A 22,490-nucleotide genomic window follows, 5' to 3' on the forward strand; every position below is an offset into this window, starting at 1 on the left:
TTGTAGTGATATAATTAATTGTCGATTCAAAATCAACATGTTTAAGTTCAATTTATCATCGACCGTGCCCCTCGTACATTAATCATTTGCAAGGAGGACATATTAGACTCGTACTCTCTGACTGGACTGAATTTCCGCATATATTTCCACTTAATTATCCAATCTCCTGTGTTGCAGCAGAGAAGTGTCGCTGTTGAAATGAATGACGCTTGTATTGGCTTCAATCACTAACGTTCTGTTCTCTTTTTTGGCCATTTTCTTCTACCTTTTATTTTTGCATATTTTATATATATGTATAAAAAAGAGGTCCAATTTCTCGGAAAGATTTTATCGAATTGCTACTTGTCGATGCCCTAGAGATTCATCGAACCGGTAGGATCATCACATGTCTAGAAATTTGCCATGAAAGGATCGATATTTTAGTACCCGAGCTAGTAGCATTGCGTGTACTTTCTGTCGAATTCTTTCTATAAAGGGGAATTCTTCATGACAGAGAGATAAAAGTTCGATTCCGGGCGCAGCTGGGACAACCGATAAAAGTGGACGATGAGATTTAGTACTGGGATACGAAAAAGACACGACACTTTTGAGAAACCAACCACTTCATCAAAGCCAAATAGGGAAAGCAAAAGATGCATGCAGCACATATGCATTATATATATTTTTTTTGATAATTAATTTTCTGACAAGCACTGGCAAATATTGTTTTTTTAAGTTTTTGTGAGTGTGTGTGTATATATATATATATATTTATATAACTAATCAAGTTGTTTTGGAGGACCCACTCCATAATTCGAACAGGACAGACAATTCCCATGCCTTCCTTAATTAATTAGTTAATATAATATTTTAAAACCGCATTATTGCTTGTGTATTTTTACCTTGAATTTCCTAGGATATATTTACTAAATTAACCCATCTTCTAAATTAACCCCATCTTCGAGAATGATGGTACTGTCTGTTTTCCGGCAAGTGCTTTTTATTTTTATGAATAAAATTATGGATAACAGTGATGACAATATTATCGCTTTCGCTATGCAATATTCGTGATCTCATGTTCAATTGTGAACATATCGGGCGAACTAAACACCTAGTGCAAGTGCTGATTCCGTCAGCATAACACTACCAAAGATCTAATATAATTCAAAGAATCCTGAGATGGCATCAGGCCTAAGTCAAAGAGCCCACCATAACATATGAATTAGAACTCGAGACCTGAAAATCTCCGAGTTACATGAAAGTGAATTTGAAATCATTAGGTCATGACCCCTGATAGTTTTTGACAAGTGCTTTAATTATATGACGATGAGCATCTTAGATTAATAATAGCTCCTAATAATAGAAAATTTCTCCTGCCTCCGGTTCTATGCATACAATATATGAACAACCAACCACGCCAAATCTTGCATACCTTAGACGTGATCAAAGCGGTTCAACGCTTTCCTCTTAAATGAGATTTCGAGTCCAAATATTGTAAACGGAGAAAATTCATGATTGGGACAGTTTTACCACTTAACAATATATAATCGACTTGACTCTAGTATTGGACTTCCTGATATCAAGATACATACCGAAAAAGAGGTGCAGCCGGGATTGTGGCATGCATCCTAATCAAGTGTAAAGAAATTATCGATTTATGTACCACTTTTTCTTTTTCTTTTCCTGGATGATTTATGTACCACCATGTATACACACACATATATATATATACGCACACATATATGAAATTATCATTACCAGCATTGTCGAGAGCACGTGCCTTGAAGTTTAAGGCACTAACGGTCATGAATTAATCAAAGATTAGTCAATGTTAATGACACGTGATACCTGACTCCAGTATTGGACTTCCTGATACCAGGCTATATACCGAAAAAAGAGGCGCGGCCGGGATTGTGGCATGTATTCCAATCAAATGTCAAGAATCGATTTATGTACCACTTTTTCTTTTTCTTTTCCTGGATGATTTATGTACCACTATGTATATGCACATATATATATATATACACATATATGAAATTATCATTACCAGCATTGTCGAGAGCACATGCCTTGAAGTTTAAGGCACTAACGGTCATGAATTAATCAAAGATTAGTCAATGTTTATGACACGTGATACCTGACTCCAGTATTGGACTTCCTGATACCATGCTACATACCGAAAAAAGAGGCGCGGCCGGGATTGTGGCATGTATCCCAATCAAGTGTCAAGAAATTATCTATTTATGTACCAACTTTTCTTTTTCTTTTCCTGGATGATTTATGTACCACTCTGTATATGCACACACACATATATATATGTATACGCACACATATATGAAATTATCATTACCAGCATTGTCGAGAGCACATGCCTTGAAGTTTAAGGCACTAATGGTCATGAGTTAATCAAAGATTAGTCAATGTTAATGACACGTGAAATTCAAACTTCGTGTATTAAATTTCCAAGTGTGTCTGTGTAATCATTTGACAAAGGTCAGATTATAGCTATGCCAATGAACTCAAAAGTTCCACAAGTACTTCAATACATAAGGAAGAAAAAGCAGTAACTTTTTAACTAAGTCATTGATTAAACATAATTGCTGAGGAGAAATTATGGATAGAAAAACTTGAATATATCGACAAAGCGTAATCACACATGCTGTGATTTAATTTGTTGACAATACTACATTATTCGTGATTGGGGTCGTTACAGTAACCCGAACCTATTTAGAAGAGCGATTGGTTCAGCCCTTTCTCATATTTTGGTGCCTTTTCTTAACTTCAATCATAAACATTTGGGGGGAAACTTCATTTCCTCGAGTATCTACTATGTGAGGGGGGTGATCGGTTATAGCGAAACTGGAGGAGGGACCAGACCCGCACTAATGCTATAAGAACAACTCATTTGAAACATTTAGAATCACCAATGCGTACTCTCGACTCGGCATCGGATTCCAGGTCTTGAGGTCTTAAGGCCGCCATTGGAATTGTTATCGGAGACAGATCAATGTCTTGCTTTTGAATGCAATATAAGCAGATTCCAGCAAAAAAAAAAATGCAATATGACAGAAATTAAAGTTGATGGGCCCCCAAAGAAGGATCCTGATTTTCTCAAATGGACTTTCACAAATATAAGCCCGGGCCAATATTTACGGGCCCTTCATATGTGGGCCGCTTTGTAGGCCCAGTCATGCCTTCTTACTCTTTACTTTAATTGCACGTGTCCTTCCGATGTTTTCGGACCACGTGAACACTCCACGAGAGCCCATTAAAGTGACAGGACGTAGGGATTAGATTAGGCTAACATGTGGATTCTGGAATTATCCGACTAATGAATACCTGTAAAGCAACCGAACTTAAGAAGTTGTTAACATTATAGTTTCTTTTAAAGTCGATTTGTTCAATACGGGTCTCTCCTGACCATGCAGAAGAGACAACCAACGTAATTCCTAAAACCTGGTTAGAATGTATGCCCTTGAACGCGGATACGCGTTCCTCGTTGAATTGTTTCGATCTCTTTCGTATTCGTATAGTTTATTATGTGATTATATCCCCTTCTTATAAGATACCAATTTCTTTGAATTGCTTTCCGGCTAAAGATAATAAGCCAGTGATGTCATTTGCTATGTAGGCGAGCATAGATAAGGACAGAGACACGTGCCGTTTCATTCCAACTTTGGTCTATAAACACGTAATTAGTCACTGTTAAGGACACGGGTTATACGCTACCATACCAATTAATTAAAAGCCGACAGATAATTGGAGTAACTAACTGGTTTTAATAAAGCAAAGACAAAAGATTAACATTTTATAGGCCCCATCATATAAAGTTTTCCGATGATAATAACTGATATGAATGAACACAATTAAAGGTTATCAACAAATATCAAAATAGTGTATCGCAGTGACGCATGCCTTTGCCTATTGACTTAAAAGTTGTAAGTTCGATACCTAGTAAGACTACTCGTGCCCCTTTATTGGTTATTTAGGATTTTCCTTTCATTATACTAGGTATTAGGCTCCTTTATAATTAAAAAAAAAAAATTATCAACAAGTAGTCCCCTTAGTATAAAGCTTGGTTTGGTTCTTGAGTAAATATCTTACTCAATCCAACTCAAATCTATTATTTACAAATTCAACGACACAATTATTAATATTTTTACCTTTTTATTTAATTTAATAATAAATTTTATATACTTTTTTAACTATTTTTATAATTAATTTTTAATAATAAATTATCATTTACTTGTATATTTATATATATATAATAATTTTTAATAATAAATTTCCTATGTACTCTCACATCTATATATACATACATATTTATATTCTTAAATATCAATATATTTGTCAACACTTACAATTATTGTACAAAATCCAGTTAAATTGGATCATTATCCAACTCAAAAATCAAACGCAAGCTAACTTACTTGGCCACTACACGGGCTATGGGATCGGAGCCGACTGGCAAAAATCCGATTAGGACACTGAAGAATTGGACTGACCAAGTTGACTACATCTCCTAGTAAGCCTGTAATCCAAAATAAAAGAAAAGTAAGATGAGATTGTCAAAAATCTAAACCAATCACTATAATATTCTATATTTAGTTTAAACCGATACAAAAGAAGAAATCGGTATTCACATAAAACACAATCAAGAACATCATAATCGAGCTGATGATCCAACTATAGCTTCACAATTATCGAGGCGTCCGATACACTCCCGAACTTCTTTTAGTTGAGTTCAACGTTATGACAGGCTCAACCTAAGCTACCTGGAGGTTCATTTATTAATTGACATGCCTATGGTATAATACATCTTACATCATCAACCATAAAAATTGGACAGTGTATATCATCGAGTTGCTATTAGTATTTGTGATTGTTGTATGAATTATCTCAAGCTCTCCTCAATCTCTCTCTGTCTCAGTAATTTTTTTTTTATTTTATAAAATTATAAAAGACGTTATTCTCACAATTTTAAATAATAAAATATTAAAAATTATTCTCTCCCAACAAATACGTTTCTTGAAACTCGAATCATATTTTCATTCTTATGAGAATTGATATGGTTTATCGCTCAATCATTACGGTTGCGTTTGGTTTCATAATAGGATTTTAAAATCAGATTTTGATTTTGAAAAAGAGTGGTATAAATGGGACCCACCCTTTGACTTTGTATGAGTTATATTATTTTGTTGTGGAAAAAAATAGTATAAATAGAGTCCACTCTTTGATTTTATATGAATTATTTTATTTTGTAATGGATAGAGTTAAGTTAGAATTATAATTCTAAAATAATACCATAAAACTAAATAGGGTGGTCATTGGGTTTTTTCAATTTTAACCTACCCAATTTTGAGGAGTCCATGGCCAATCATACTATATAACGTGGCAAGTCTCGAGGTGTCGGCAGCATTTTTTTCCCCAACGTTTATTTTTTATTAATTAATTAATTAAATTTAATAATTCGAGTGTACGTGCCTGAGTTCAACTTTAAGAAATATTAAATCCCGTTCAAACCTTCGTGTTCAGCACTGATTGGTGCACAATTTCAAACACCAATTCCATCTCATGTCATTAATAAGGTAAGGAAAGAGGACGGCCCTCTCGAGGAAGATTTGGTGACGGCTGATGATTAATAATATTTAAGATTTTGATCATATCGAAGAATTCACGGAATGTTTGCCCCCGTGTTCGATTTTATATACACACGGTTATTCGTACAAATTTCTCGTACTGTCTTGAACACCGAGATATATGCAACTCGTGCCGAAAACAAATATGAATACACGCATATGAAAGATTAACTATACTTAGACAATATTTATACGCTTGATATGACATTAATATTGTGCAGCAGATATGAATCCTGGATGATTAATCTCGAGAATTATTCCGAATGGAGTTGTGTCACTGTAAGAGCTCTATCAATAATTGCACCCCGAGGACACTGGAATGCATTCATGCCAAAAACTGGGTCCACTCTACCCGAATTATATGTGGGTGGATCTGATCCTTATGGCCACACAGACAGACACATGCCCTACCAAAATGGTTGATATTTGTTGGACACAGTTCAGACCAGAGGACCAACCAACATTGTTACTCGTTACATTACATCTGATCAATTAATCAATTGTGTAAACATAAAACCTCGATTTATTATGGTTAACCTAGATTGTCAAATTGCCACGCGTAGCCACCCTAGAGAGCGGTGGGGCCATCTCAGCCGTCCTTTTCTCCTTCCCCTTCAAGGATAGCTGGATCTGGAGTTCGACCGGTCATTGGATCAACGGTCGGTGATCGGCCCAAGAAGGTTCGACTATATCGCCATTTTATTACATTATCGAACATAAAAAGGTTGGCTGGAAAATTATTAAGAAAATAACCACAAAAATTTTTAAATAATAAATAGTAATAAATTGAATTGATGAATTAATAAAGAGGGAAAAGCGACAGTGGGACCCGGGCGTGATAAGTACAGTCAGTGTGTGGGGGGAGCTTTTATTTCATGGTCAGGCCCCAGGACGTGGTCCTGGTGGGCCCAGCTACGGTTCAGGTGGGCCCACCAGGTCTCCTACTTCTTGCCATCCCTTGAGTTCCTTCTTTTTCTGAGGGGAAGAAACGCGGACACCTGTCCTCACCGAAACGCGCCCGGTGACGTCTTCGGCCCGTCGTTTTGGTCCAAGTGTCGGAACTTTTGTGGGCTCGAATCGGACCAGCGCGCGGCATCCTTATCCAGTGACCAAACTGCCCCCATCTCGGACCCATTGTCCGCTGGTGTCTTGTCTATATCAAGAAGGGCAAATTCGGAACGTAATCTACTTTTGCCCATAAAATAATCTCCTTTTTTTTTTTCTTTTTCTTTTTTTAAACCTTTTTTTCGCATGAAAATTGGCAGCGCGTCCTTTCGACGTTGCTGCAACTGTGCAGTGCCTCTATCGACTGATAGGTTAACCCATATAACTTATAATATTATATCGGGAATTCGTGGCTTGCTAGGTCGGTTCTTGAAAGCCAAATTTTTCCCGTTTATAAGCGATACGGACAAAAAAGGACGTATTTCACCTGAAGGTATGAACAACAAAAGCGCGGAAGCAATTTCGTATGGAGTGTCGTAACCGGGTTTGGTTCGGGAATAATTTCGGAAAGCAACGAGAAGCTGTGTGTGTTATGTGCCGATGTACAAAATATTGTAATAGGGGCAGCATGTGAGCATTTCGCAAGGAGTGGAAACGTGAAAGCTGCCTTACGAGTACATTCACAAGGGAGTGGAAACGACAGGCTAGTTTTGTCGTTTTTCAGGTGGGGTCATTATCTTTACTTCTATCTTCGTTTTCACATTTTACGATGCTTGACCGCGTCACGAGCTGCTCCGGCGGCTACTAGGAGGCTTCTCTACTCCTCCTCGGTACGGTTAACAAACACGGACATGCATTGTCGAACGACCATCGGGATAAGTGATTGTATGAATGTAAGTGGCCATCCAAACTGACACAAATGCGGACGTGTCATTAAATGCAAGTTTAAATTGTATATGAAATAACCACGAATATTGGTACCACTTTCGTCCACGCTCTCTTTAAGAGATTCAGATATACTTTCTTAATTTTTCATGACATGTATTTCGCTTAGCCATCATCCATTTTCCATCTTTTCCTCACGTGACAAATCATGAGCTCATTTTTGCGCACAAATGTCAGCAAGAACTCCTTATCTGAGTAAGCTAATTAATTCAAAGTAACCATAAACGTTGGTTTTAGAGAAAAAATTTAAGTTTAGAAAATCAAATAATATCATATATTGATTTTTTTTTCTGCGGTGACACTAAACATACTTTACTATTATTAAGGTATTCAATACTCTATGAATTTATTTTGTGAGCCGAGATCGATTTATGCATGATTTTTTCAGAGATTTTATTTTATATAATTAATGATGTGATTTTTAGAATAGTCTATTCTAATAAATTGTATACTCCCGCTATTTTGATTTATAACCAATCATGTCTATCTTTCTCCATGATTTTATACGCTCATTCTTCACATAAAAGAAAAAAGAAAATAATTATTATGTTATTGAATTGAGTAAAAAATTAAATTAAATTAAGTAAGTTTTTTCAGTTTTTGAGGTCTCAACAAACTCACCAATTCCCCAAATCTCTCTCCCAAATCAAATCCAATCTCATATTTTTCTTAAATTTCTTTTCTCATAATATATTGCCAAAAATATAATAAAGAATCTTAAAGATCAGATAAGAGAGACGTGGCTAAATTTGACAAAGCTCGTCTTTGGATGAAGGGCAAGATGGGGAAAGGCCAAACTCGAACTGGCCCCAAGCACTGAGGAGTATATATAAGGCATAGTTGGCCAGACAGTACTCTGTTTTCTTTCACCTTATCATCATCTTCCATCTCCCCATCAACAGAGGCAAACGAATCATTCCCACTTCTCAGTGTGAAGAGGCAAAAGCTCAATCGACACAGTCCCTTCATTATTGACTGCTTCCCTTCTCACTCTCTCTCTCTCTCTCTCTCTCTGTCTTTCTCTCTCTCCCTTCCCTTCAGCTTCGTCTGCTCTGTTTCTGGCGCGCTCTGAATCTCTGTCCGACAACTGGGTCGGCTAAAGCTTCGATCTTTCTCAGTGGGGTTGAAGCTTTGAAGGTGAAGTCAATGGCTTCTGATGAATCCGATGATGGGTATGGGTTTGACCATCACCATACCCACCAAGCCCATCAACCCCATATCCAACCCACTCAGGGCCAGGCCCTATCGAGGCTCTCTGTTTGCAGCAGCAGTTTCACCTGCTGCAACGATGAGGATGATGACTGTGATGATGGCTTCTACTGGGATGCGGACGTGTACATGTCGAGGCTGTCGATAGAGAGCTTCGACGCGGACGAGGAGCTCTCCGATGACCCTAAGACGACAATGAGTTCGGACTCCGACAGGGAGCGGGAGTGCTACTCTCTGCCGGCGACTCCCCCGAGGCGGCGCTGGGGCGCTGGCGCGGTTGTGAAGGATTATGCCAGTGAGAACGAGGCCCTGGCCCAGAGGGGCGCCGGGAAGCCGAGGAAGAGTGTGCGGCGGAGGGCTGCGAGGGAGGACCGGTCCGGGAGTGGGATGGGGCGGAAGGATGATAGTTACTGGAATGGGGTCAGCGGGGAAAGCGAGAGCGGGTGTGGGGTGATGGTGATAACGAGGCCGAAGGGCGGTAGGCGGTCGCTATGCATGGACTTGGAGGAGGTGAAGGCCTGCAGGGACTTGGGGTTCGAGCTGGAGCACGAGAGGATGCTCGAAGTGCCGTCGAGGTTGTCCGTCTCGGGGTCAAATCTCGACACCAACAGCAGCGGCGGTAATTCACCGATCGCCAATTGGCGCATCTCCAGCCCTGGTCTGTTTTTCTACTCTCTGTTTAAATAATCCGGCAATTCTTTATATGAACATAAGTTTTCGGGTGACCGGTTGCTCATCGGGTGCCCATGGTTTACGCTGCAGGGGACGATCCGAGGGACGTGAAGGCGAGGCTGAAGGTGTGGGCGCAAGCTGTGGCGCTCGTATCTGCATCTCAGACTACGCAGCACAGCAACTGACCCGACCCAACTCCTGTCTTCGCTCGATGATTGATCGCTGAGCGTGGAAATTCAGCATCACTTTGTTCTTTTTATTTTCGTCGGGATGATGAAGGGAAGGATGAAGGGATTCCATTCATCACTGCTTTAGACTTCTCCATTCTCTAGCTGCTACAAAAGAAGAGCCTTTCCACTATAGCTTTGGCCTTCCCCTGTTTCTTTTATCCTAGAGTCCTCTGTAGGGTAGAGGCCTTTTGGGTCTCGAGGTTGAGGTCGATCTCGAGCATTTTGCTTCCTTTTCTTTAATTTTAGGTTATTGCCAACACTCAATGTTCTTCGCTTCCCACTGTACATATCGTGTTACTTTGTGCATAGTATAAAAGAATGAGTGCTCGATTGGTAGTCGTAGACGTGAAAACTTCAGTTCAAAGACAGGATTCGGATTCTTTCGCATCGGTTCTGTTTCCTTCCTCTGCTTTCTGAACCATTCTGAGTTTTAATTGAGTTCAGGGCTCGACCCTTGCTTATTCATCGTCATTTTACGAGTATGAAATCTGCATTTTCCATTGAAGAAAGAAAACACAGGCCTTGCAGTAGTCTTAGCGAGCAACACTCGATGAATATTAAGGTTGAAGCAACCTATAATGCCTCTCCTCTTTCGATACACGTCGAATGTCAACAAAAAGTACAAGGATGCCTGCAACTCCTCATTTTGTGAGTAGTAGCATCTTTAATTTATAGACAGTGCGTGTTGTAATCCCTTCCACTGCCGAGAATCCGGAGAATGAACAGAAGAGGTGTGATGTTTCTGTGTTGGTCTTCATTTGAATACGAGATTATGGCAAGTCTTGTCACAAGGGTATGCACAGTCGATAGCTTTGACGGTCACTCGATCGAAGTACCAGTCTCCTACAGATTCAGCAATCCCCTGCAGTGAGAGTGAAAAACAATACAAATGCTGAGTTACATGGTCGGATCAATAACTTCCACCATTAAACTGATACAAGCAATGATCATGTGTCATTCGAATAAATGAATGTTGAGTACCAAAAGACCGGTAATGAGTCCTGTTCTAAATTATGAAGGCTGTTCATGTGTTTGAGTATTACCTTGTCTGCAATAAGAGGAGAATCCTCGGCGAACCACGTGTCCTGCCTCTCCGATTGGCAATGTGCAAAGCAGGAATTTATGAACAGACCATTCTTGGATGAGCTTGCGAAGTCTTTGACAGCATCAAGCATTTGTTTCCTGAAGTCTGCTTCATCCAATGGAAGAACATCATTGATTGTGCAGTTCCTCATACAACGGCATGGAACAACAGGAAATTAAAGCACGAGAACGGAGTTTATTGCATCTTTTTTAACCTTGAAGGAATTCTATCTGTGATGAATTACACCGTTCATGGTTTAGCTTGCAGTTGGTCCAAGTGCCATGAGGATCAGCTGATCCTGGAGCCAAACTGGATTGGAGCTGTTCAAACAACGCAACAAAGTTCGAGATTTATTTTGCTATCCTTAGCCAAGCATCTAAACCATGTCATTCCATTTTAGAAGAAACCCCTAAAAATATCATGCCAACACGAAAACAATTACCTGCCATGCATCGTAAGCTGCATTGAGAAGGAAAAGAGGGGTCTTAATGTTCGCGACCAAATTCTGAGGGAAGAAGCACTGGGAGCAAAAAAAGAGATGGGAGGGTCAGTTCTTCGAATTCTGCACTTCCCCTAGGGAATATTTGCTACTGAAAATTGCATTTTTAGCGAAGAGGAGCTCACTGAAGTTGGATCAAGATGGCTGCTGCATGAACTAGGAAGATTCACTTGCACATTCTGCGACAAGTTACGGAAATATCACGAAAATGAAATAACTATTACATTCTTTTTTAAACTACCAATTGAGTTCCAGACGTTCTCCTATCACAGAAAACAATTAAGAAAAACGTAACTACCTGTAAGCTCACGACTCCAGCATAAATATCTCTTAGAGAGTGACCTTCCGATATATCAACTCTGCAGAATGAAATAGATCCCGTTGGATAAATTTTTTTTGATGCAATCCATACAAAAATTATAGCACAATATTAAAGATGGAAGAGCTTCTTACGCGTCAATGAACATTCCAGCGTCACTTAGACATTTCACTTTGGTACTGCGTGGGAATAAATAGCGGAATTCATCACAGTGCAGAATAGATGCTAAACCACCAGCAGAGCATCCCGAAAGAAGAGCCTGAGTGTCAAAGCATTTGAGGACTGAGAATTTAAACTTACAAGTGGGAGACCAGCGAAAATTTATCGAGAGCAATGAAATGCGAAAACTATGAACCTGGTCAGCATTTTTCATTCCGAGGCTGATCAACTCTTCCATAGCAGCTAACCATATCTTTTGCCCTCTAAAGTAAAGCTGTGAAGCCTGAAACAAGAATATACCCTCAAAATCAACGAAGGAACATGTTGAGTTACTTTTTTCCAACATAATCGATCTGGACGATCGATCACACAACAGTTATCATAATTCAAGATGATCTTATGTTATTAGCACAATGGTATAATGATAAGACACCACAAAAGTTTCTTGGACGAACCTCATTCTGACCATCTCCAAAAAAGGAAGCCCCATCGCAGTATCGCAACTTGACCCGATTCCAGTTGAAAAAATCTGCCCGTGAAATGAGATTTATCAGCGGAATTGTTCTAGCAAAGGAAACTAGAGAAAGGCATTGAGCTGTTAGCTATTTTCGGTGGCATGTGGATCGAAGAGGACCAGGATTTTCTTCAGGTTTTTCGCTCAATATTCCTGTGAAGGGCAGTTGCTTCTCCATGAACTTTGATGAACCTCGACGAGTTGTCTTGCGATAAACACAGTTTCTGATGGTGTTACACCATCCTCCACCCTACAAGACATGAACGAGGACTTTTTAAGATGCAACAAAGACCATCTTATATGGTGTACATAAACTGGAGAACTGAAACATTATCAGAATAACACATAAATTAAAAAAATTGTATGGCCTATAAGAGTAAAATAGACAACAGTACACATCATATCGAATCATGAACTTCGGAGCGATATTACAAACCTCTAGATGAATTAGCCAATTGTTTGCACCCGATCCCTGCCCGCGATGCAAATGGTAGCCCGGCAGCGTACCATCCAAACAAACTGTGACATTGTCAATCGAGTTTTTAGGAAATCAGACATTACCACACGGTCAGAGACATGACTAAATTCATGTGGATTCCCCGAAGTCCGTCTGGCAGAAGTTAGGAACAAAATAAACGAAAGGACGAGCTTTTGGCTTCGAGGTTTTTAAGCTAAACATGAAGAATGCTAACACAGTACCAGCTCCTTTGGCAGCAGCTCCTTGGATGAGTGTGAGACCGACCATGAGAGGCTTTGGAGCGGCGGGGGACACCGCATGACTCTCCAAGAAGGAAAGCGCACCTTCCCTCTGATCCAAATCCTCAAAGGAGCTCAAGCCATCCTCAGATCTGCACAGTGCAGCCCCCAGAACAGCAAAGAGACACCACCCCACTACCATTCTTCTCGGCTGCTCCATGCCTCCAAGAACTCGCTGTCACTGGCTGCTGATGCTTAACCACTCACCTCAACGGTTCTACAGAGTCTCACATTAAAAAAGGCAACATTGGTGTTTGTTGGGTGGTTCGACCCTTTAACAAGAAAGGCAAGGGAAGAAAGCAAGTTCAGTAAAACGGTGGCCTTTCTAAACACGCTCCAAGTTAAAATTGGCTGTTCCAATCACACATTGATAAAGCAATCTTGGGAAAAGCAGCAGCTTTGCACACTGTTTTTGGAATCATAAAAAGAGAAGAAAGGGGAAAAGCCACGAGAGAGAGAGAGAGAGAGCATAACAGAGTAGTGAAAGTAATGGCAAGTTGGGCAAGAACAAGAGCAAAGTATCACAGCCGCACAAAAACAGAGAAAAGACACAGACAGAGTGAGAGAGGGGACCCCTGTCGTCTTTTTCAGTCATGTTTATATTGTTTTCTAATGCAAAGAATAATGATGTTCTGATCTCTTTCCCTTCCATAAGCAAAGCGACCACTTCGTGAATGCAGGATTCAATTCAAGCAAGGTGCTCTGCTTTCTCTCTCTGTCTAAAGAGTCAATTGGGCTTTTATTATTTTATGTAAATTATGGTGCATAATGTCCACAACCACCACTAACGAACAGCTGCTTTCATTACTTCCTCTCCCTTATTCGGCCCTTTTCTTGACAAATCCACCCACCCCGTAATCCGATTCTCAATAAAGGAAGTCTTTGGCTAAACAGTAAACAGAGAGCATGCCTCAAGCTCCATCCCCATCCAGTGGGAAATCTATTACTCGTTATATAACAAACCCCATTATGAACTAATAAATATTGTTCCCTTAAAAAAATTCAAGTTCAAGTATTGTGAAGAGGGAAAACCATTGATCGGAATAGTTTTATCTCTTAGTCGGAGTTTATTGAATTTTTGAATATGAGACACGCAAGCTATAAAAAGGATATTGAACTTAGCCATTAATTGCGGGACCGGAGATCATTGGGGCCCTCAGATTCCTTTGTCCACTTCTAAATTACCAGCACCTATGTATATATGTATGTATGTATGTATTATATTTTACATACAACTAGTGAGCGGGCCGTGCAACGCACGGGTGTCCACTTATATGAATTTTTTGTCTATCTAAATTACTAATAATTTCTTTTGTTGTTCGATCAACAATTTTAAATTATTATTTTTTTGTTGAAATACAAAAACATGTGCTTTTTCCTTTCTCTTGAGATAACATATGAAGAGAATACACATATTAATAAAATAAAAAATAATATATAAAGCCGTTGAAAAGTGATAACAATACACAAATTAATGATAGAATTTAATGAAATTTCCCTTAGACTCCTAAAATGATACACGTACATCATAATAATAATAATAACAATAATAGTTGTAATAATAATAATAATAATGATGGCAGAAGACATGGTAATTTTATGTAATTTTGGCGTTTTTGCAATTCTTAGGAAATAGTTTATTTTAGAGAATATTTTATTTCCTTCGTTATAATTTCGTTTTTTTCTATTTAAGCGATGTAAACTCTAGGGTTAAAGATAGTTGAGTTTTTTGAATGAATAAAATTTCGAGAGAATATTTTATCTATTTTTCCAAATTCGGCATTGATTGAATCAACGAATTTGATGCCTATTCCCCGGTATTCGTAGAATCAACAGATTATAGAATATTATTTTATGGCATTCGTGCTCGAATCAACATATTAAAATTGTTCTTTAGTTTCGTTGCGTCAAATAATCTACTAAATTAATAACCAAGATTGGATACAATAATATTATAATGTCAAAAAAAAATTCTCATGAAGAATTTGTGATGACTTCGTCGGTTTGAATGCCAACTCATGCATGCAATAGAATTTTGCTTTTTCTTTTTCATTTTCATTGTTGAGGAAAAAACGAACAGAAAAGAGTAGCAAGGCAATCGTGTTATTCATTAATTAGCAACAATAGTATATGCATTTTCTATTGGACTCTTTATCCTTTTCTTTTTTTTCTCTTAAAATAATCAGTTCAAGTTCAGTATAATACTGCTGAAATTTCTTTTAAGGTGGTTGTATTAATATAATCCAGTGTGCCTGATAGAACAAAGCAAGGAATTACAAATTTCTTTATATAAAGATAGAATAAAATTATATAATCTAATAATTAGATTATTATTCAATCATCTAATAGAACACAATAAGTAATTACAAAATTTATATTGCCTAAAATACAAAACATGTAATTACGAAATTTCTACCTTTTTTATTCATCAAAAAATTGAACAGAATATATAATATAATAAACTTAAATATTGGAATAAAAAAAACTAAAAAGAAGTTAAATAGCATATATTTTATTTTTTTATATATTTTCAATGGTCTAATAAAAAAGATTTACATTCTTTTTCTTATTCATTACAAGTTGACTATAAGATATAATATGATGGACCCGTGAGCTATGGGCCCCTGAAAGCCCAGTTAAAAAGGGACCCCATAAAAAGATCTACCCTCGGACTTGGAGGGAACAATTACCCGAATTTAACTTCGAACTTCTTTTCAAGTAACCACCAACCGTCATAAAAATTTTATAAATACTCAAGGTATGTAACTTTTCGGTGAGAGTTCATTCATTCATTTTTACGCACGTTACTCATTTAAGTATCGAAAATGAAAATCAGATTTCCCTTCCAATATACCCCTTCTTGTAGTTTATCCGAGTGTGGACTTTGAAGATATTTCAACCGTGCATTTTCATCAAGTCGATCAGGCACCCTAGTTTCCGATCCACATCCGTTGATGCAAAAATCATACTTCTATTTGACGTACATCGATTATACTTGTTCGGGAGCCTTCACGGTCTCCTCGTTTAGAAACATTCTCACTATATATTTTGAGAGCTACTGCATAGCGGCTTCTTTGCATTTTTCTGCCCTCCATATTGCTTCAATGCTTCTGTTTATATAGGCACCCAAGATCAGAGGCAAGTTGCAAGGGGAGCCCCTCATTGCTCACCCCCCTTGTGCCATTTGCTCGCATTATTCAAACATTTGAGGTCTTCCATGAGCTCATAATCTCTTATCCCATCAGCAATTTACTTCTGGGTAGTAGAGGTATCATCAACATCATAATATAATAAATTGAATTAGCAAAATGAAACATAATAGCTCATCACAGAATATCTTTCTTTATGTTGTTGTGTTCACTTGAAAACTGAATTAAATATAACATATTAATTAAATTATTAGAGTAGAACAAAATGAGAAAAAAAATTAAGCGCCTAATGAGGCATTATTTTCTTTTTCTTTTTTTATTCAATAAAAAAATGAATAGAACAAATAATATTATAAAGTAATAAGTTATTAAAAAGTAAAGCAAAACCAAAATTTTTTGCGAGAATGTCAAACACACTCCTAAAGCTCCAAAAGTTGACAACTTTAGAGTATTTAAATAAATTCTCATTTATAGACCTTTATTTATGCAAATATTTTATGAATCTTTGCCGTTGTGGCAATTTAGACGAATAGAGTAACACTTACATAAACCATCAATAATGGGTATATGACCAAGGATTTTTATACTGTCCACTGCGATAAGTATCACATCTAACTCCTAAGAGTAACGGTATTAATCCTTTAATTCTTACTTTTTTATTATATTTTATATCAATTGACTTGCTTACAATACTAAGGTTGCACTTAATAAGCAAAAAAAAAGTGTTGAATGAGTAAGTAAATGGGAACTTACCTAATCATTCGGTGGTTTTTTTGCTAAATCGCTCGGCTGGTGGGCAATTTGATCATATTTGCGGCAATGCCCCTCAACTTTTTCATAATTTGCAAATCAGTCCGCTTGTATTTTCTCATTAGCTCAAGAGAGAGAGAGAGAGAGGGGGGAGGGGCACCGGTGAGGGGGCACAATCGAAGAGAGAGAGAGGGAGGGAAATCGGGCCGGTGGTGGCCTCGATCCTGGCCACCACAGTCACGGAGGAGGTCGTCGGCATCATTTGTGCTCGCCGACGACCTCTTATGTGGAGATGGTGGCCGGTGACAGCGCTCGCCAGCGCCTCCTCCCTCTTCGGATCAAAAACCTTCGATCCTCTTTTTGTTTTTTTTGGCAACTTTTATTTTTTTTCAATTTTCTATATTTTAAAAAATTAAAATAAAACTATGGGCAAAAGTGAAAAGAAGTTAAAGTATTGGGATCTGTCTATACATAATTTCAGTCACCATAATTTCCACACAATCAAAAACTTTTTCGCTTCATTAATTAAGCATTTATTCTATTTAATTCTTAAATTTTCGATACTTAAAATTGTAAATCTGAACAAGCAAGACCTCACTTCCTAATTCAATCACAATGCATTACATAGCTTCAAGAAAGGTTCTTGTTTCACTGTCAGCAATGGCTTATCCATGGACCGATCCTTGGATCCCTAGTATCAATTCCTTCATATCTGAACCTCCCAGTGGGCATTCCCATCCACTTCCTCAGCCCTCTTCTTCACTCCCCCGGGATATCAGAGTTTGGAATCTCCCCCCTTTCTTCACTCCCTCTTCCCTCAACCCAACAGTCCAAACAATCCTTTCCATCCCCATCAAGCCACACCTCGTCCTCGATACTTTTTGCTTGGCAAGGCTCCACAAACGGGATCCGCCGATTCGTAAACATTGTGAAAGTTATGGGGCACTGCTGTAAATATGATAAAATGGACCCCGGCTGGGCAAATTAACTAAAAAGTGCTGAATGATTAAGTCGATTTTGGATTGCTTAATGATTCACTGTCCTAACTATGTGGATAGATGCTTGCAAAGGCATCGGAATCGAGTTCCTGCAGATTGAAAAGTAGACCACTTGTAAGATAAACATCTTTCTTTCTGCAAATTGAATATGAAAATATTGCATCCGTGAGATGATATATCGCATCGGCATCGGCAGTTGCGACGATACAATGCTAGTTCAATAACAACCGCATATTTTTGGCAGTTGGAGGTTATGCAAGTAATCTCACGCGGCATTTATTCTCCAAACTAAATCCGATACAAATTTCCTGAATTTCTGTTCACACTCATAACGCAAAAGAATTGATTCGGTCAATACAGAGTTTATACAAAAATGCGCGCAATGTGATTCTCAACCCGAGTTTATTACTTGTAAAGAATTGATTCGGTAGAGAAATAAATTGTCAAAATTGTGCGCCGCTAGATAAGATCTGGCCTCGATCTTCCTCGCCAAATTGATATTGTTCGTACACCTTGAGCAAGAGTTCTCTACAGTCTACAACTGCCCCAAGCTTGATGCAAGCCAGAAAACAACCAGAGAGTTTCCGGTGAAGGCTATAGGCCTCATCGGGCGGCGGGGTGAGCCTGTGCCTCAACATTGTGGCTCCAAGGTTCGATATGCTTTGTGTTATATTTGTGGTGCGGAAGTCGAAGCCCCCAGGATTTGAGAAGGGTAGGCCCACCACGAAGCCTGCCTGGACATGGGCGTCTAACATGACATCTGATTCCATCCCTGTGAGGAACCCGAGCCTCTTTGACAGCTCGATCACTGCACCTCTATCTTTATTTGCACAAGCCATAACCTAATCAAGCATAGATTTAAAGTAAATACGATTCACTAGATGTTATTCTTTAAACTAAAGCATTATTAGCTACATATTACCAACATCGTAATATTCAACTGCACCTAACGCAACCTTAGATCAAGCACAAGGATTGAGTGAAGAAAATTTACCATTTGAAGATAGTCATCAACAAAACTCTTTGGGTAATCACGAGCTGCTCCAAAATCAATGAGGCTGATCGACCTAGTTGGCTCATCATACAGGAAATTACTCCAGTTAGGATCAGTCTGCAAGAGAATATCCACAACATAAGCAGAAAAGAAGATGATAATAAGAATTCATATGAAAGAACACAAATTCTTTAGATAGATAAGATGATTAAGTCATTTGTGAAAACAATAATATATGAATGATGCAGCTTGCCTGCATAAAGCGGAAGACAAATAGCTCCATCAAAGTGAGTTCCAACAACTTCTTCCCAACATAATCACGAGTTTCTTGGTCAAGTGTTGCCACCTTATCAATTGGAATGCCTACAAAATGAGAAACTTGGTCATAATGAATCCAAAATGCACTTGAGGATTTCCTGGACGATGGAGAAGACTACAGATCTTAAAAAGGGAGCATGACCTATAATTAGGTTCTACCCCATGTCAGCTTTCAAAGTAGGTTTGTACCAAAGTGCCTTTCCTCTTCTAGTTTGAAACTTAAAGTCCTTTAGTAACCATCTCGGCCAACACTCCACCCATTTGTGTACTTAATTTTTATCTTTCATCCAACTTGAGTGGATGGTTGATAAAGAAATTCCCACTGTCCATCAGTTGTTCCAACCTTCACTAGCTGAAAATGCCCTTGGGTTGGTAATCACGATGACATATTCCGGCTCATTCATAAATTCCTTACGAGATAAAAGAAAGAAGTCTCAAGTATCTCAAATAAGAAAATATAACAGAAATCTGTCCCCTTTGAAGGCAAGTACTCTAACAGGATACAGAAGAACAGGTTATAGTTTCTCTATATGCTGCAACAGCTGGGAAACTTCTGCTTCAAAATGTTTGTTTGGATACCTTCTACAAAGTTTGTTGAGGAGCGTCAAAAAAAAAAAACTTGAAAGAATATTATGATATTAAAAAGCAAGCTTTTTTACCGGAAACGAGTTCTGTAGTCAGGACTCTTTTGCTAGACAAATTATCCACAACAATAGGAACATAGAAACCTTCCTTGCCAGGCATGAGCTCCCGGAACCGCTTCTGATTTGATGCCTCTAACTCATAGTCACACTCCCGAGACAATTCTTCCTTCGCCACCTGCAAAAGACTCCAGGATAAAGGGGTTTTTGTCTGATATGTCAGCTGGAAGGCAACAGAATCAGCTGTGACTACATCAACATAGAAATTACCTTCATAGCTCTATCAAGATAAAGGCCTTCTGGAATAAGATTAGTGTAATCTAACAGAAGCTTCACATTTTCGATGTCACTGTCAATGCTATCTGCAACACCGGGGTACTGAATTTTCATTGCAACCTCCATACCATCCTTCGTGACTGCTCGATGGACCTAACATAATAGAGAACATATGGCAAAAGCTTTTAAACAGGCTACTCAGAACATACTTCCAAGCTTTAAAGACAACACAAGTCCATGTCATCGTAAACATTTAAGTAAAGAAAGGCTGCTCTGCCCATTATCATTAAAATTCATTGAATCGGTCGGTAAAATAATTATAACAATATTTAAGAGACCTTTAAATATCCATGAATTAACTAGATTTACTTTCTGCAACATTATTTTTGTGATCGTAGAGAGTGCATACACTCTACAGATCACAGAGTACACAAAAGTTCAATAGGGCACTTAGGATACCAAATGATGAACGGTCAAGGATGAAATGAAAAGAAACTACTGCTCATTAATATAGCCATGACTAGCTATAATTGCGCAACCTGGCCAATACTTGCAGCGGCCATCGGTTCATAATCAAAGCTTGTCAGCTTCGAGGACCAGTCGGGACCTAACTCAGCATCCAAAACCTGATTAAGCTGCTTTCTTGGCATGACATCTGCTCCTTGACGAACAATATCCAAAGCAGCCAAGATCTGTATCAATGTCAAGTATGTCAGTCGTTCCTGAACCCTGTAAGAGTTCAGTGCTATATATGCGACAAAAAGTCAAATTATCATGAACAGCATTCAGGCACAAATCCGAGCTGCAATGTCCTCGCCCAATTAAAGCAAGAAACAGCACGCCTCTAATGATAGAAATAACATATCAAAGTACAAACTTTAGCAGTTACACATATAAAACCAAACATTTTGCGGCATTGGAGGTATCCAACACATACGGAAAGTTATAATACCGGAGCAGGCACAAGGGACTCGTCCTGTATACTCAACATCTGCCCGATTTTGAGTGCAGCCCCACGCATCCTACACAGTGCGAGAGCCAAACGTTCTGCATTCCTCTCACTCAAGAATGGGGACAGCGCAGACTGTGAATCCTGTGCTTTAGGCGCACCATAGACGAGTCTCTTGGCAGATTCCTGAAGGGTTCCCCAGGCAAGGCCAGCTCCGAGACCAGCAAACCTGAGATAAGTTTTCAAATTTCATCAATCAATCAACTCCAAATAGAGAAGTGCATTGAGCTCATTGCAGAAATATGACTGACCCGAGCGCCCTTGTGAAAGGGGTGGAAGGGACTCTCCTCTCCCTGGGCTTCCGCCTCTTCACCGGCGGTAGCTGCTGCACCGGTGTTCCACCACCATCTAGACTGACATTCTCCTCAGGAGGCAAACTCTGCGACTCATGCTCTATCGCCAGACTCTCTGTATTCAATTTCTCGACAAAGCTTGCGCCTATCGCCTCACCCTCCGCCGCAATCTGCGAATCGGAAACCACTGCTCCCACTGTTTCCACATTGCTTTCGGTGTTTTCGGGACTGACCGCAGGTGTCTGCTCCCCACCGAGGCTAGGCTGCTGGTCATCCGCAACCGGACGGTGATCAAAGTAAACGATGGAGTTCTTCGGCCTAGGTTTAGGAGAGAGATCGCGGACCTTGCCCCGGGTCAGGCCAGCGACATCGGTGGCCGTAAAAAGGGCGGCCTTTGCCGCCGATTTGGCAAATGCTTCGACGTCTCCTTTCCTGGCGGTCTCGAGCAGCTCCGACCGCTTGGCGATCTCCTTGGCCACGAGCGAGAGGCCGCTCACGAGCCTGCTCAGGTCCTTCAACGAGGCCATTGCGAACGGGTAGAGAAGCTGCGGAATGGAACTCGCGACTGCTTATGGGAAATGGCGTAGGAGGGACAGGGAGCGATTGTCTAGTGGCCGAGGAAGGAGGAGATACGTGGGGGTCATTTCCGCCATGGAAGGGAGCAGCTGCAGGGTCAGCTCGCCATTTGGGCGGTGGCGGCGGGCTTTCACTTGTCGCCGTTAACGACCTTCGGGATCCCGATGGCAGTATTCATCACATGCACCGGGTGTATACACCTACCCCTCTTATCACCTCGCACGTCGCGCGGATGGTTTGAATACGCAAGTGATGTACTCCGGGTGCATGCATTTATCGAGAGAAATGTCAGAATGCTGGAATGAAACAGCCTTAACTCCGTCATTTCCATTTTGGGAAATTAGACGGTGTCCACTTAACTACCATGGGATCGTCTGCAGTGACTGACTTGCACTGTCCTCCAAGGATAGTCGCCTTAGGAAGAATCGTTTGGAAGATATTTGTAAACCGGAACAATTGTGATGGGTGATCATCGCGAACTTACGAGAATGAATGGTTGTGACTGCTCTAATGTAAGCAATCGGTGTTGTTTGAGG

The 22,490-nt window shown here is 39.5% G+C and overlaps 3 protein-coding genes across 3 annotated transcripts; 1 reads left to right on the plus strand and 2 right to left on the minus strand.

The window, feature by feature from the left end:
* Positions 1-8,358: 8,358 nt before the first annotated feature.
* LOC116204564 lies at positions 8,359-9,961 on the plus strand. Its single transcript, XM_031536712.1, has 2 exons — positions 8,359-9,375; positions 9,480-9,961. Exons 1-2 carry the CDS (start codon positions 8,655-8,657, stop codon positions 9,572-9,574), a joined length of 816 nt encoding a protein of 271 aa, XP_031392572.1. The 5' UTR covers positions 8,359-8,654; the 3' UTR covers positions 9,575-9,961.
* Positions 9,962-10,147: 186 nt separating this feature from the next.
* On the minus strand, positions 10,148-13,470 carry LOC116204563 (pectin acetylesterase 3). The gene is made up of 12 exons (XM_031536711.1): positions 12,894-13,470; positions 12,631-12,713; positions 12,315-12,444; positions 12,136-12,209; positions 11,877-11,963; positions 11,656-11,780; positions 11,501-11,561; positions 11,328-11,381; positions 11,146-11,223; positions 10,918-11,023; positions 10,663-10,808; positions 10,148-10,481 (listed from the first exon to the last, which is right to left on the minus strand). The coding sequence occupies exons 1-12, from the start codon at positions 13,108-13,110 to the stop codon at positions 10,374-10,376; spliced, it is 1,269 nt and encodes a 422-aa protein (XP_031392571.1). The 5' UTR covers positions 13,111-13,470; the 3' UTR covers positions 10,148-10,373.
* Positions 13,471-18,122: 4,652 nt separating this feature from the next.
* LOC116204839 (protein ABC transporter 1, mitochondrial) lies at positions 18,123-22,190 on the minus strand. The gene is made up of 8 exons (XM_031537166.1): positions 21,337-22,190; positions 21,029-21,254; positions 20,616-20,768; positions 20,071-20,229; positions 19,819-19,978; positions 19,095-19,204; positions 18,842-18,958; positions 18,123-18,689 (listed from the first exon to the last, which is right to left on the minus strand). Exons 1-8 carry the CDS (start codon positions 21,903-21,905, stop codon positions 18,291-18,293), a joined length of 1,893 nt encoding a protein of 630 aa, XP_031393026.1. The 5' UTR covers positions 21,906-22,190; the 3' UTR covers positions 18,123-18,290.
* Positions 22,191-22,490: the final 300 nt, after the last annotated feature.

Source organism: Punica granatum, chromosome 4 (assembly GCF_007655135.1).
Source record: "Punica granatum isolate Tunisia-2019 chromosome 4, ASM765513v2, whole genome shotgun sequence".
NCBI lineage: Eukaryota > Viridiplantae > Streptophyta > Magnoliopsida > Myrtales > Lythraceae > Punica > Punica granatum.